The sequence below is a fragment of the Sorghum bicolor genome, chromosome 7 (assembly GCF_000003195.3).
Source record: "Sorghum bicolor cultivar BTx623 chromosome 7, Sorghum_bicolor_NCBIv3, whole genome shotgun sequence".
Lineage (NCBI taxonomy): Eukaryota > Viridiplantae > Streptophyta > Magnoliopsida > Poales > Poaceae > Sorghum > Sorghum bicolor.
The window spans coordinates 24834450-24846638 of NC_012876.2; the positions used below are offsets into that span (position 1 = coordinate 24834450).

The following is a 12189-nucleotide window of genomic DNA, read 5'->3' on the forward strand; positions in this document are numbered from 1 at the left end:
TGCTCTGATAAATATTTCATGATTTTTGGAGTGCTGTATCTCTGGTGTGTAATTTGTGTTAATACTATTGCTTAAATCCATGTTTAAATCATATTAAATGTTACATGCTTATGCTGGTGTTCTCCTTTGGTGTCAAACTTGTTCATAGTAGTAGTAACATGTAAATAATCTGAAATCTGTTGTTTGACACTATTTAAACCATGTTTCTTAATTTATGAAATAAGCACCCTGTTACATGTTAATTAAATATCTTAAGTTTGGCATGTGCAATTTCTCTGAAAATTTTATAGTAATATCAAGGTGCCTTGCTTGTGCTTCTGTAATTTTTGTAGATTCTTCTGAGCACTCTTGCTGGTATCTTTTAATTATGCCCTTTTATAAAATTAAATTAATAAATGCCTTTTTATTAAGTGTTTAGTAGTCAACATGTGGTTTTCTGGTAATCTTAGGTTAGGCTTGTTCTTATGAGTCACATGGTTGGTACTAAATATGTATTTGCTATGTCAACAAATAATTAATTAAAAGGTATATAGCTGTTATGGACAGCAAGGGAGTAATCTGATTATTGTCTAATGATAACTTTGTTTTATAAAAGACTTGTCTATACCAAAAATGTTTTAAACTTTGTATGCTAGCTGCAGTTTAAATTTAGGGTCATTTGGCCCAGTAGTTTGAGAGTTATGGCTCTTCCAAGTTGAACTCCAGAACTAGGTGCTCTCTGTCTCCCTAGAACAGAACCAAAAAATTTGTTTAATTGACCTGTTTAACTTGTGAATCTTGCTGAGATGTCTGATAATGAAATTTAAAAATTTCATAAGCTTTCCAGAATGTCTTCATTCATGTTTTTTGGATCTATATATCTCTAGTTATGAATTGTTCTTTTTGCTGCTCTGTTAATTAGTTGTTGCTGTTTAATTGTGTAAGTTGGTGTGTCCTTGTTAGTTGTGGTGGTACTTTTTGTGAGCTTGTATAGATGCATACTCAGTAAATGAGTGTCCAGTGGTCTATGAAATCATGTTTGCCAAGCATTCATCGTCATCTTATGTGTGCACATTCCTCACTTATCGCGCATGCAATAGGTGCACCGGAAATCGCAGCAGCGTTCGAGCTCGAGAGGGTGAATCCGGAAGGCCCGGAGGTCACCAAGGAGACAGAGGTCCAGCTAGCAGGACCCGAGGAGCCCGAAGAGGAAGTCGAGTGCCCTAGTCACGAGCCTGCTTTGTTCATGAAAGGCAAGCCTCTGAGCATCTTAAGTCACCCACTTTAATTTCGAAGCATGTTTGAATATGTTATATCTATCGATGCACTATGTATAGGAGTTGTGATGGAACCCTTGCTGCATTATACCTTTCCTTGTCCAGATATCATATCTTTCCTTGGTGTAGAGTTAGGATCGAGTAGAAGCTTAGCCATGCTTAAATCGGTAGAAGTCGGGTGATATCCTGTCACTTGCGTGAAATAGGGTCTGTTGTTGGGTCACGATTGGCTATATGTTCTATCGTGGGAACGGACCTGGTTTAAAATGACTTAAGCCGGGCGGAGTTTTGCAAGGTGGTAGTAACTCCATCTGTGGCAGTTAAGGACCGATCATTGTACATCCTCTTGTCATGTTGAACACATGCCTGACACTTAGTTGGCCAGATAACTCGTTCCGACCGTGAAGCCTAGTAGTATGACTCAGGCCGGAAGACAGGCAAGTATAAAGTGCGCACTACCGGAGGATGTGCGGTGTGCGGGGAGCCATTGGCATAAGACCAAGGGCAGGTGATTTAAAAGTCCTAATCTTCCGGGCAAAGTGGCAGCCCTGGGAGTGCGGCGCTGATCGGAGCCGCGATTCCTGTGTCGTACCAAAGGGGACCCGCTTGCTCTCCGACGGGGGATGCATGGGTGAGTGCTAGGAATAACCCTCCAGCTGGATAGGAATCAATTCAAATCACCGTCTCTCCCGGATAGTGAGAACTTGACAGAGCAGCGGCAAACGTAGCATTCACTAAGTACTAATGGTTCTTAATGATGACGTTGAGGATAGCAAGAAAGAACATATGATGAAATTTGATATGGTTATTATTGTTTGTTAATAATCAAGTGAAGTGCTTAGCCTAGGTGCTAATCTAGTGGTAGGTTAATGATAATCAACATGACGCTTATAAGAATAATTTATTATCCAATCTAAGCTTTTTGGCAAAAACGTAAGTCAAGCCAACTACACCTTATACTAAGCCTTGCATGATCCTTGGTGTCTTTTATATTTGGTTAGATGGGTAAGTCTAGCTGAGAACATCCGCGTACTCAGGGTTTATTCCCACCTGTTGCAGATGATGTCTTCTATGATGGTCTCTGCAAGACCTGCCTTCATCCCGCTGGGGATGAGGACTAAACCGTTGGGCGCGGTTCTCTAACGACTTCGTACCTTTGATGCTTTTGGTGGATGTGATGGGACTCTAGCTGTAACAAGAACTTATGAAATATGTGTGTGAAAACTATGTTGCTTCCGCTAATTCAAACTTGTGTTGTAATAACTTAAGTAACTCCGTGTATGTGGTGCCGCTTCATCAGCAATGAATGAACTATGTAACAATCGTTGTTTTGTGTTGAACTATTATGATCTTGGTATGTTGCAAAGTTGGTTTGAAATCCTTCGTGATTTCGGTTGACTACCAGGATTATATGGGCTCAAGTGTGGAAACTTGATTGCTAGTTCGATCATTTCTTCACTTGAACTCTTATAATTTGGTTGGTTCTATGACAGCTGCCTGTAATCCTCCATAGCCTTTTCCATAGCCTGCTTCTGGTCTTCCTTGAGATCTGCTTCTGATATCGTGATGACATTCTCCGTGTCGATCTTAGGATTAAACATGTTGATCATGTTGATTTGTCCCATCGAGCATGCCAAAAGATGTGTTGATGCAAAAGTGGATCTGCAAACACAAAGAGCTCATACCCGATTCGATATCCAAAGCATGCCAGTCGATTTGACCCGTTAATCGACAAGGATGATAACTCGAGTACTTTGGTCCTAACAATAGCCACTACTAATTTTTGTGCCTGTTTCAATGCATGAAAAGTGTTGCAATATGTCCAAAATAGTTGCAATAGCATAAATAGCAACATTTGTTTTTCGTTGCGAGGCGTTGCAAGCGCTTGCGTGGGTAAAGCTTTGGACAACACTTTTCTAGGAAGCGTTGCAAAATGCATTTTGTATTTGCAACACCTAAGCGTTGCGACATAAGTTTTTGCTACAGCTGTAGGTGTGGCAAGAACAACTAATGCAATGCCTTGGGTGTTGGTAGACCTTGGAATGGCAACTAGCCGACGTCGTTGCAAAAGGTGCACTAGCAACAACAAATGTGTGTTGCAAGACAGTATGTTGCCACGATTAATGTTTGTTGCAGCAAGGATTATATCGCAACACCAAGAAGTGGTGGCAATATGTGCAATTGCCACGCCTGAGCTTTAGTTGCTATAAGGTGCATCCTCTATTGCATCACATGACGAGTGTGGCAACAAGGCCTATGTTGCAACACTTGGAGGTGGTGGCAAATATGTGCTATCCCAACGCCCATGGTTTGGTTGCTATAAGATGCAATAGCTATTGCTACGAATATTGGGTGTGGCAACAAGGGTTATTTGGCAACACCAAGAATAGGTTGCAACATGTGCAATTGCCACATTTGCATTGTCGTTGTTATAAGGCACCACCCCTATTGCGACGCAGATTGTTCATTGCTATAGGATATATTGCTACAGTCCAATAGCCACTTTTACAACACGCTTGGTTTTATGCCACCAGACAATATTATAATACTATTAACTAATTTGAGGCACAATAGACATAAACAAACCATTTGGTAAAGCCATTAAATCATAACTTGTTCATTTGTTACATGTAGAATAAACGATCCAAAAATTCAAACTGAGACAACACAAACATTATTCAAACAAAAAATATCCAAGACATTTGTTTCTAAACCAAAACATCTAAGATGTTGCGGCTTCACTTGGCTTGACTTGGCCTCATTTGGTCAATCCCATCAGACCCTCTCCACTCAAACTTTGCATTTGTCCTGAAATAATAAACATTCACATTCAAGTACACAAATTAGAATCTCAACAAAGCAAGATCTTGTCAAAAAAAAGCAAGCTACTTCCTCCGGAACATCTATGGCCTCTATTGAGGAATACATAAATTAGAATATTTTTTCTAACAGACATGAATGAGTGGGCGCACAGAATAATCAAGTAGGTACTACACCAATGAAATAATGCTATTATGGCTTCATTTTGTCCACGTGCACAAAACATGCATGAAAATCTGCAAGTCAGTACAAAGTAGCTGTAGTTCTCAATACAACAAAATTCCAGTGTGCTGATTTTGATACTTTTTAAATATCTGATATCAGATCAATAACCTTAAGATAAATCTGCAAGGTACTGCGTATGCTGACTTATATTCACTTAAAAAAATACTTATTTTCCCAGCTAAACAATCAGCAATAGTGTCTCATTTGTGCTTTGCAATTATCAGAAGTAGAACGATTCAAACTGAAATAAGCACACCGCAAAAGTGATCCATGCATCCCTTTAGTTGTCCCCAAACAAAGCAGTAATTACTAAACTTATTTGGACAGCCAAAACCAGTCCTATCCACAAGTTAGTCATGGTCTCTAGCAAGCATGAAGAATTAGTTTTGCTCATTAACAGATAAGTTTAGAAAGGTATACTTAGTAACCCTAAACAAGCAACGGTTGACTGAAATGAGTAGTTCAGAAGCAATAACGAAAAACAAAGCTTACATTCAATTCTTTCTGGCTGATCGTTTCCTTGCCGCAGCATCAAGCAAATGTTTTGGAGAAATAAAATTTGGTGTAACATTCCCTTCTTTGTTTTGTGATTGGCTTCGCATAAGGCTGCCCCTAGTGTTGCGCCCTATGTTACCTGCGGGTGTAGAAGCTTTCTGCTTGACTTGTAGATTAATCTCCTACTCAAAAATTAAATGAAATATATTAGGACTCTCATGCCGTGCACTAGTTCATGGTTGTAATCAATTTTCAATCTGAAATAACCTGAGGTAAGGGTGTTTCATTGTCTTGTGTTGTTCCTTCTCTTTCAGTCAGGATTGGTTGATGAGTACTTGAGGCTATTTCATTGCCTGCTGCTTCATCGCCTACTGTTTCGTTGCCTACTATCTCGTTGGCTGTTGTTTCGATGGCAGCTTGGTTAACCTACATTTAAATTTTATTAGAAAGCATATTATGGTATGACCATGAAGTGATTAATTGATTAATCTTCTAATGTTCAGTTCAGAAAGCATATTATGGTTATGACTATCAAGTGAACACATCAGAAAAATATAAAAAAAGCAAACCCACTAACTTGATAAATATGCAAGTTGAAATGTCACAATACTATTACCTGTGGTGATGCTCCTTGCGTTTGTGCTGCTAGCATTGACATGAACTCTTTCCTAAGTTCTTCTTTATCAGCCTGCCTTGCTTTCTGCAATTCTTCCATCTGACGCCTATGTTCCTCCTTCTCGGCTTCCCTTTCAGCAACTTGGTTTTCGAGTTGTTCTTGTACCTTCTCGAGCGTAGCCTTCAGCTCTTCAGTTTCCATATGGGATGCCATTTCAGAACGGGCCTGGTCCTCTAAACGTTCAGTCAGTAGCTGCCTTCTACTTGGATACCTTGCCATATATCCATTACCATGAAGCTTGGATGATTTAGATCGAGTAGTTTGCTTGTATGCTTCTTGGAAAAGAAGGTTTCTCTCTACTAAAGGAATGAAGCTATCTGGTGACTCGGTTTCCTTCTCCGCAATTTTGCGGCGAGCAGTTTCCTAAGACAAAGAAGACATGCAACCTTTTGTTAAACAAAAACTAGAAACAATGTGCAATAGTATGAATCATTTAGTACTGGCTGCAGAAACAGTTATATACACACATAGATAGCCTCAGATACAGTGTTTGTCCATTTCCCTTTCTTACTGTGTGTAATCGCCCAAAGCTCACAATCATCTGGCTCTTCACCAGTTTCTGGGTCTCTCTAATTTTGCCAAGAATGTCACAAATAAATATTTCATCAAGTAAGAAAACATTGTTATTTACGTGCTTCTCAAGTCCTTACCAGTTCATAGCTGCACTGACCAAACGACTTTGATCCCACACTATGCACTGCTTGGACACACGAACGGTTTTGAGAATTCTGGTTGCTACGTTCCTGCATGTTATATTTGTATTAAAAACAGTGCTCCGAAGAAAAAATTTGTTTCTGCAAGTACAATTGGCATGAAAAATAGTAAATGGCATCAAACCTGGAATTCCACGCTGGTAAAATACAACACTAGATAGTGCCATTCAACAATGTTTAGTTCTTCAGGCTTATGTCTCATTCTCTCATCATAAGTGTCATAAGCCTTGCATGTTGAACTAAATGTTGATCGCCATCCTCTATAGCGCTCATTTGCAATGGCCCATATCTTTTTCTTGTTCTCCAAAGTATTCGCAAGGTCCCACTTTTTCTATTGAACAAACAAACAAACAAACAAATTGGGTCAGTTCCTACAGTATTTCACAATTAAGATTGGAATGGACCAAACATATACGATGCTTACCATTACTGCATCTGCTATATCCTCCTTAACTTCATCATCAATGTTTTTCCACCATCTCACTCCAATTAGTGGAGCCTTTCTCCTTGTAAACAGTACCACTTCATCAACAAAAGACCGTCGATTACCACCTACAGGTCTCTGCATTCTAGAGAATTCAACATCCAATTTTGTGGTGCCCTGTCGAGCTCTTTTGTTGGACGCAGTAAAACCTTTGAGGTGCCCACGTCCTTTAAACTTCCTCTTTCCACTGCCAGATTGCCCTTCCAAATGACATAAATAGAATTTAATAATTGTTCTCATTAATGTTATGGAATATAATTGCACCTTAGAATAATGCTTCTAAAAAAAATCTTACAATTGTTGACCAGTTCTTTGTCACGACGAGCGTGACTTGGCCGCTGCCTTGGTGGTGTTGGATTGCTGGATTGACTTGACAGAGTGCCTTGAAGCTCCTCATATGCCTCTGCCAATAATGGAGCATAAGTTAAAATTGGTATGAAGAACTGCTAAGTTGATTTGCAATAACTTGGAGAGGATATTATATACCGATGTCATCAAGTTGTCCTTCATGACGTAACCATTCGTTGTATGCTTTGATTGTATCTATCCTGAATGTATCTTGAAGTTCTGGAAACATGCTTGTATTATTAAAATGGCTACGAATGAAATAAGATGCAGTACAGAAACTAGTGCAGCAACTTAACTTACCAAGGCCTTTACGCTCCGCATGCAGTTCTGCAAGCCAGTCCTTGTAGTCATCAAGTGACACAGTTATGAATTCGTCCTCATCAACAGTTGTACCCGGAGGTTTCTTCATGGGAGTTATGGATACATTTCGCTCGGTTATTCTATCCTTGCTCAAAACTAATCTGAGTATTCTCTCCTCATCATTGTTTGTCATCATTACACTTAAATCAGATTCTGTTTCAATTTCATGAAGTGTTGCTACATTATTACCACTTCGTTTCTTATAGTATAAGAAGTCCCTCATGTTGTAACCTAAACGTGATTTCAATGTTAACAAGTTTCCAAACGTGACATCATCCTTCTTCACTTTGCTGATTTCACAAATATCCTTTTCAGATGGTGCACCTATCAGACGAAAACATAATGTCCAAGATTCTGTTTCTTCTGACAATGTCTCAGTATTTTCCGTGACAAGCACATTCATGCATAAATGGATCAGTGGCAGTGGCGGAGGGTGAAATTTTGTAAGTAGTAATGAACAAACAACCAGCAAGGTTCATTCTCTGGTAATCTCGGTTGAATAAAGAATAGTTAATAATTAAATAATAAACAACTGAACAAAGCAACTAGATAACAACCAGCAATTTGTAAAGGCATACATGGTAAAAATTCAATGAAAATTAATAACAGGAAATATACTTGGACATTTACATGGCCGAAATTTATACTTGGAAATTGATAATAGGATAAGTTATACTATCAAACTTATTTTGTTTTAGTTTCATTCAGAATAATACATTGCAGAAATTTGCAGATACATACATGACCAGCAATAGGATAATATATAGAGAGGCAACAAATATCCCTATATTATTTACATGAGCAAATCTATATAGATGTTATCTTAGCACAGCATGCTATACTGGGAGCCATCACAAATCTATATAGATGTTATCTCAGTACTATTTATTCCAACAGAAATTTATTTGCCATGTATTGTCAGGAACCATCACAAATAAGTGATCCCAAATAAGTAAAACTATGGAGCTATAAAAAAGGTATGTAATACCAACCGACCAATATTATTGTTTACCATAACCAATTAGAATATAGTATGGGGTGCCTCTTATGCTTGCATTGTGCTATGGTCTAGAAACATTGAATGTCTATAGATCACCACCAGCCTAAGTGTATTCTTATTGTCTCATACTGATACAAATATCGCGTTTCCATTATTATTCTAATAATATCTCAAATAATTACAGTGCTTGGGATACCACAAAGAAACATATTGTATATTTTAAATGAATTTAATTATTAGTTATCTTAGGGCACGGCAAGGGTTACATATAGAGGCATACCTAGTTGAATGGAAATTGAGGAATTTCATTTGAGTATACACGACAATTTCTAAATGAAGCACGAGTGCTCTGCTTACCGACGTTGTGAGTCCGGCCCAAGTGTCATGGATCCAATACGACATTGCCTGACGGGTAGTGCTCGGCCTGATGAACTGCGATCTTGACTGCCGTCCTCTCCGTCGTCGGACAGAGTTGGGGTCGGCGTCCTGCCTGCGCCGCCGAATAGCGCCGTCGTGGCCCCGCGTCTCGTCGACGTCGTCCTCGTGTTCGCTGGCGGCGTCATCGTGAGCGCTGGCGACGACGTCGTGAACCGTGGGGTCGACGGCGTGGCTGCTGGTTGCCGCGTCTCCATTGTGGCCGCGGCCGCCGAGGAGGTCGCCATCTAGCAGACTACCCTAACTGGCGGCTGCCTTCCCGTGGTGATTAGATTAAATAGTGGATGTTAATTTGGGTTTGGAGGAGGTAGGCACCATGGTATTTGGCGCCCGAGCATTGTTTTCGCTGCAAAATTGGCGGGCCGCGAGGGATTTTTTGGTTTTGGAAGAAGCATCTGTGGAGGGAGAGGAGGGGCGGCCATGCGAAGGAGCTCAATCGATTTGGGGGATCTGGGGAAGACGAGCGGTGCTGACGGGAGAAAAAGGCGTGGGTTTTTTTTTAGCCAAAGAAAAAGGCGTGGGTAGTGGAGTCATCTGAGGATGAGGGGGCCACGTTTCTGATTTGTCTATTTTTTTAGCATATCTCTGATTCGTGTGCGTTCGGGCCTTGTTTAGTTCCCCAAAAATTTTACAAAATATTTCAGATTCCCCGTCACATAGAATCTTCAAACGTATGTATGGAGTATTAAATATAGATGAAAATAAAAACTAATTGCATAGTTTGGTCGGAATTGACGAGACAAATCTTTTGAGCCTAGTTAGTCCATAATTAGACAGTATTTGTCAAATACAAACGAAAGTGCTACTATTCCTATTTTACAAAATTTTTTGGAAGTAAACAAGGCCTTGGAACCAAGGCCTAGTCAATTGTGACGTACATGCAAAATTTAAAATAAAAAATCATTGGTCAACTGTGACATGATGTCTCGAGTGCACGGAGAATTGCAAGGACCACTGGTGTTGATGAGTCAAACCGATGAAATACATACATGTTATAATATGGCAATAAGTTTATGGAAATTTGGTTTAATCTAGAAAAAAATCATATAACCATAGATCTCGTCCAAAATAGAAACTGACTCGAGGAGTGATTGGGCGGTCTAGTTGATCTCGTTGATTGCGGGTGAACAAGAGTCGGGGTCTGGATGAACTCGGGAGCATCTTGTTTCGTCTAGCTAGTGCTCGTCGGTTGCAGCTTGACAGACTTTGGCTGGAAACATCGCTATGGTGAATGGAGACTTGTGGCGAGCGGCCTTGGAGAGAGGGGAGCTAACAACGAAAGTGTTGGTGGTGATATCGACGGCTAGGAGGCAGTGAGGAGGGAGGTCACACAGTGAAGGTGAGTAGATTGAGCATGGAGGGACAAATGGAACCATAAGAGTGTGTGTGGAGATTGACGAGGTTGACCTAACCTTGTCCATGGAAGTGACAATGATAGGTGCACTATAGCGAGGGAAAGGATTAGTGAAAGGTCAGGGTGTCTGTGGCATGGTGATGTTGGGTTTGTGCCGAAAGCGGCGCACCCGATGTTACTCTTATAGGTAACGTGGGACAAATGGAACCATAAGAGTAGTATACTAGTAGTATTCAATATTTCGCCGTAGTTGTAGCTATAGTTGTAGTGAAAATCTTAAAATAGGTTTCATATAAGTGGGAAAAAAATCTATACAAAAGGCAATTTCAGGTTTGAAAAGTATAAAAAAATAATTAAGTATCTAAAAAAAGCCTAATAAACAAAAATTAAAATGCCCAGCTTGGACTTCGAGCCCATGAGCACAGGCACAAGGCAACCAAAGGTGCGTTAACCACCAAGCTACTAAGGAATGTTTGTTAAGTGCTAGCCTCATAACTTTTTATACGGAGCTTATTTGTTTTTTTTTATAGACAGAGGTCATTTCTTTAGGAATCGACTTCGACGGGTAAAGAAGTGTGCGGCGCACTCGTCGTCGCCACGGGATCTAGCGCCTCCTTTACCCTAAACCAGTCGCCGGTGCGTGGGTGGCGGCTGAAGGAGGGGATCTGGAGGGTGTGGCCGATGCGGAGGCCGCGGTAGGAGGGGAGCTGGTCCTCCGCGCAGCTGACGAGGCGGGTGACGCCCCCGGGCTGCCGGGCCTTGCGGAGGCTGTGGAGGAGCCCCACATCGAGAGCAAGATCCGCGCGCAGACCCATCGCCGGCGAGCCGACATGATCCCGACACGGCCCGCGCAGGCGTCGTTCCGCAACCGCACCAATGTTTGTTAAGTGCTAGCCTCATGTACTGCCATATCCTATTGGCTCTGCTTGCCGACTAGCCAAGATCGTTATTCTTCAGGAAATTAACTGACTCATATGTGATGACCCTGGAGTCTATAAACTCTGGAGATTGCTTTATTTCTTTATGTGATTCTTCAGGAAACTGACTCCAATTCATTGTTGTAGTACGGCTTTTTTGTTTCACCCAAATATTCCACATCTATACCTAATATTTAAAAGGGAAAATTTCAGTCTGCCGGTAAAACAATCTGTCTGCCACTTTTGAAGTCAAAGTCCATATAGGAAAATACATAGTCGATCCGAGCTCTCAAATTGTTAAAGGAAAAAATAAAAAAGGGAAATACATGGGATCCTGATCTCTACATTGCGCCAGGCAGCCCAAAGTCAGACGCACGCACGCAACAAAGTTAGCACGCCAAACATGCAACAAAGCAGTGGGGGCATACCCTAAGCTAAAGAAAAGTAGACTCACGTTGTCAATTTGACAGATATTATTGAACCGCTAAAATGAATTTATTTAGCCTCAGCACTCAGTTTGAACTGACAAATCGGTTCCGTTTATTCGTTTTCTACAAATTTAGGTTTCAAGACCCAGGAAGGCCCGACCATGGAGGGTGCGATGGATGCAGCTGAACATGGCCCTCGAAGTCAAGGGGCCCAGCCCCATATACGTTTCTTTAGCAAAAGCCCATATACGTATATGAAGGATGGTATATATATGTCCAGTAGCTAAAAGCTTGGAGCAGCCCAGTAGTCCAGGAGGCACGCACCTGAAAGTGAAATGTGTCCGTCATTTTTTTAGGCAAAATGTGTCCGTCATTTTGGCTCCGACCAACATATTATTGGATTGATTTAGGTAGTATTTAGTTGTAATAAACAACTACCTATTGCAATGGTCACAAGAAATATTACAACCAACATATATTGTGGCAATAGCAACAAGTAATTGTGTCGCCTTACACATTTAGTTGCAATAAGTAGCTACATATTGCAATGGTCGTGAGAACTATTACAACCAACAAAAATTGTTGCCATAGCATTAAACTATTGCATCGCCTTAGAAATTTAGTTGCAATACACTGTTTACCTATTGCAATGCTCATCAAAAATATTACAACTCAACA

General features: G+C 40.6%; 1 protein-coding gene across 2 annotated transcripts; it reads right to left on the bottom strand.

Annotated features, from left to right (window-relative positions):
* LOC110436923 lies at window positions 3830-9272 on the bottom strand. Of its 2 annotated transcripts, XM_021464635.1 has the most exons (11): window positions 7318-9272; window positions 7156-7236; window positions 6965-7072; window positions 6610-6869; window positions 6310-6516; window positions 6123-6215; window positions 5940-6041; window positions 5413-5835; window positions 5064-5222; window positions 4794-4978; window positions 3830-4064 (listed from the first exon to the last, which is right to left on the bottom strand). In XM_021464635.1, exons 1-10 carry the CDS (start codon window positions 7778-7780, stop codon window positions 4796-4798), a joined length of 2079 nt encoding a protein of 692 aa, XP_021320310.1. In that variant the 5' UTR covers window positions 7781-9272; the 3' UTR covers window positions 3830-4064; window positions 4794-4795. The 2 variants fall into 2 exon arrangements, with proteins under 2 accessions (XP_021320310.1, XP_021320311.1); XM_021464636.1 differs by lacking the exon at window positions 5940-6041.

Excerpts from the sequence above, each read along its gene's own strand:
- LOC110436923 (XM_021464635.1), bottom strand. The coding sequence starts at position 7,780 with ATGAATGTGCTTGTCACGGAAAATACTGAGACATTGTCAGAAGAAACA. Across the intron at positions 6,870-6,964 it reads CAAAGAACTGGTCAACAATT|GGCAATCTGGCAGTGGAAAG; the intron begins GTAAGATTTTTT and ends GTCATTTGGAAG. Across the intron at positions 6,517-6,609 it reads ATATAGCAGATGCAGTAATG|AAAAAGTGGGACCTTGCGAA; the intron begins GTAAGCATCGTA and ends TTTGTTCAATAG.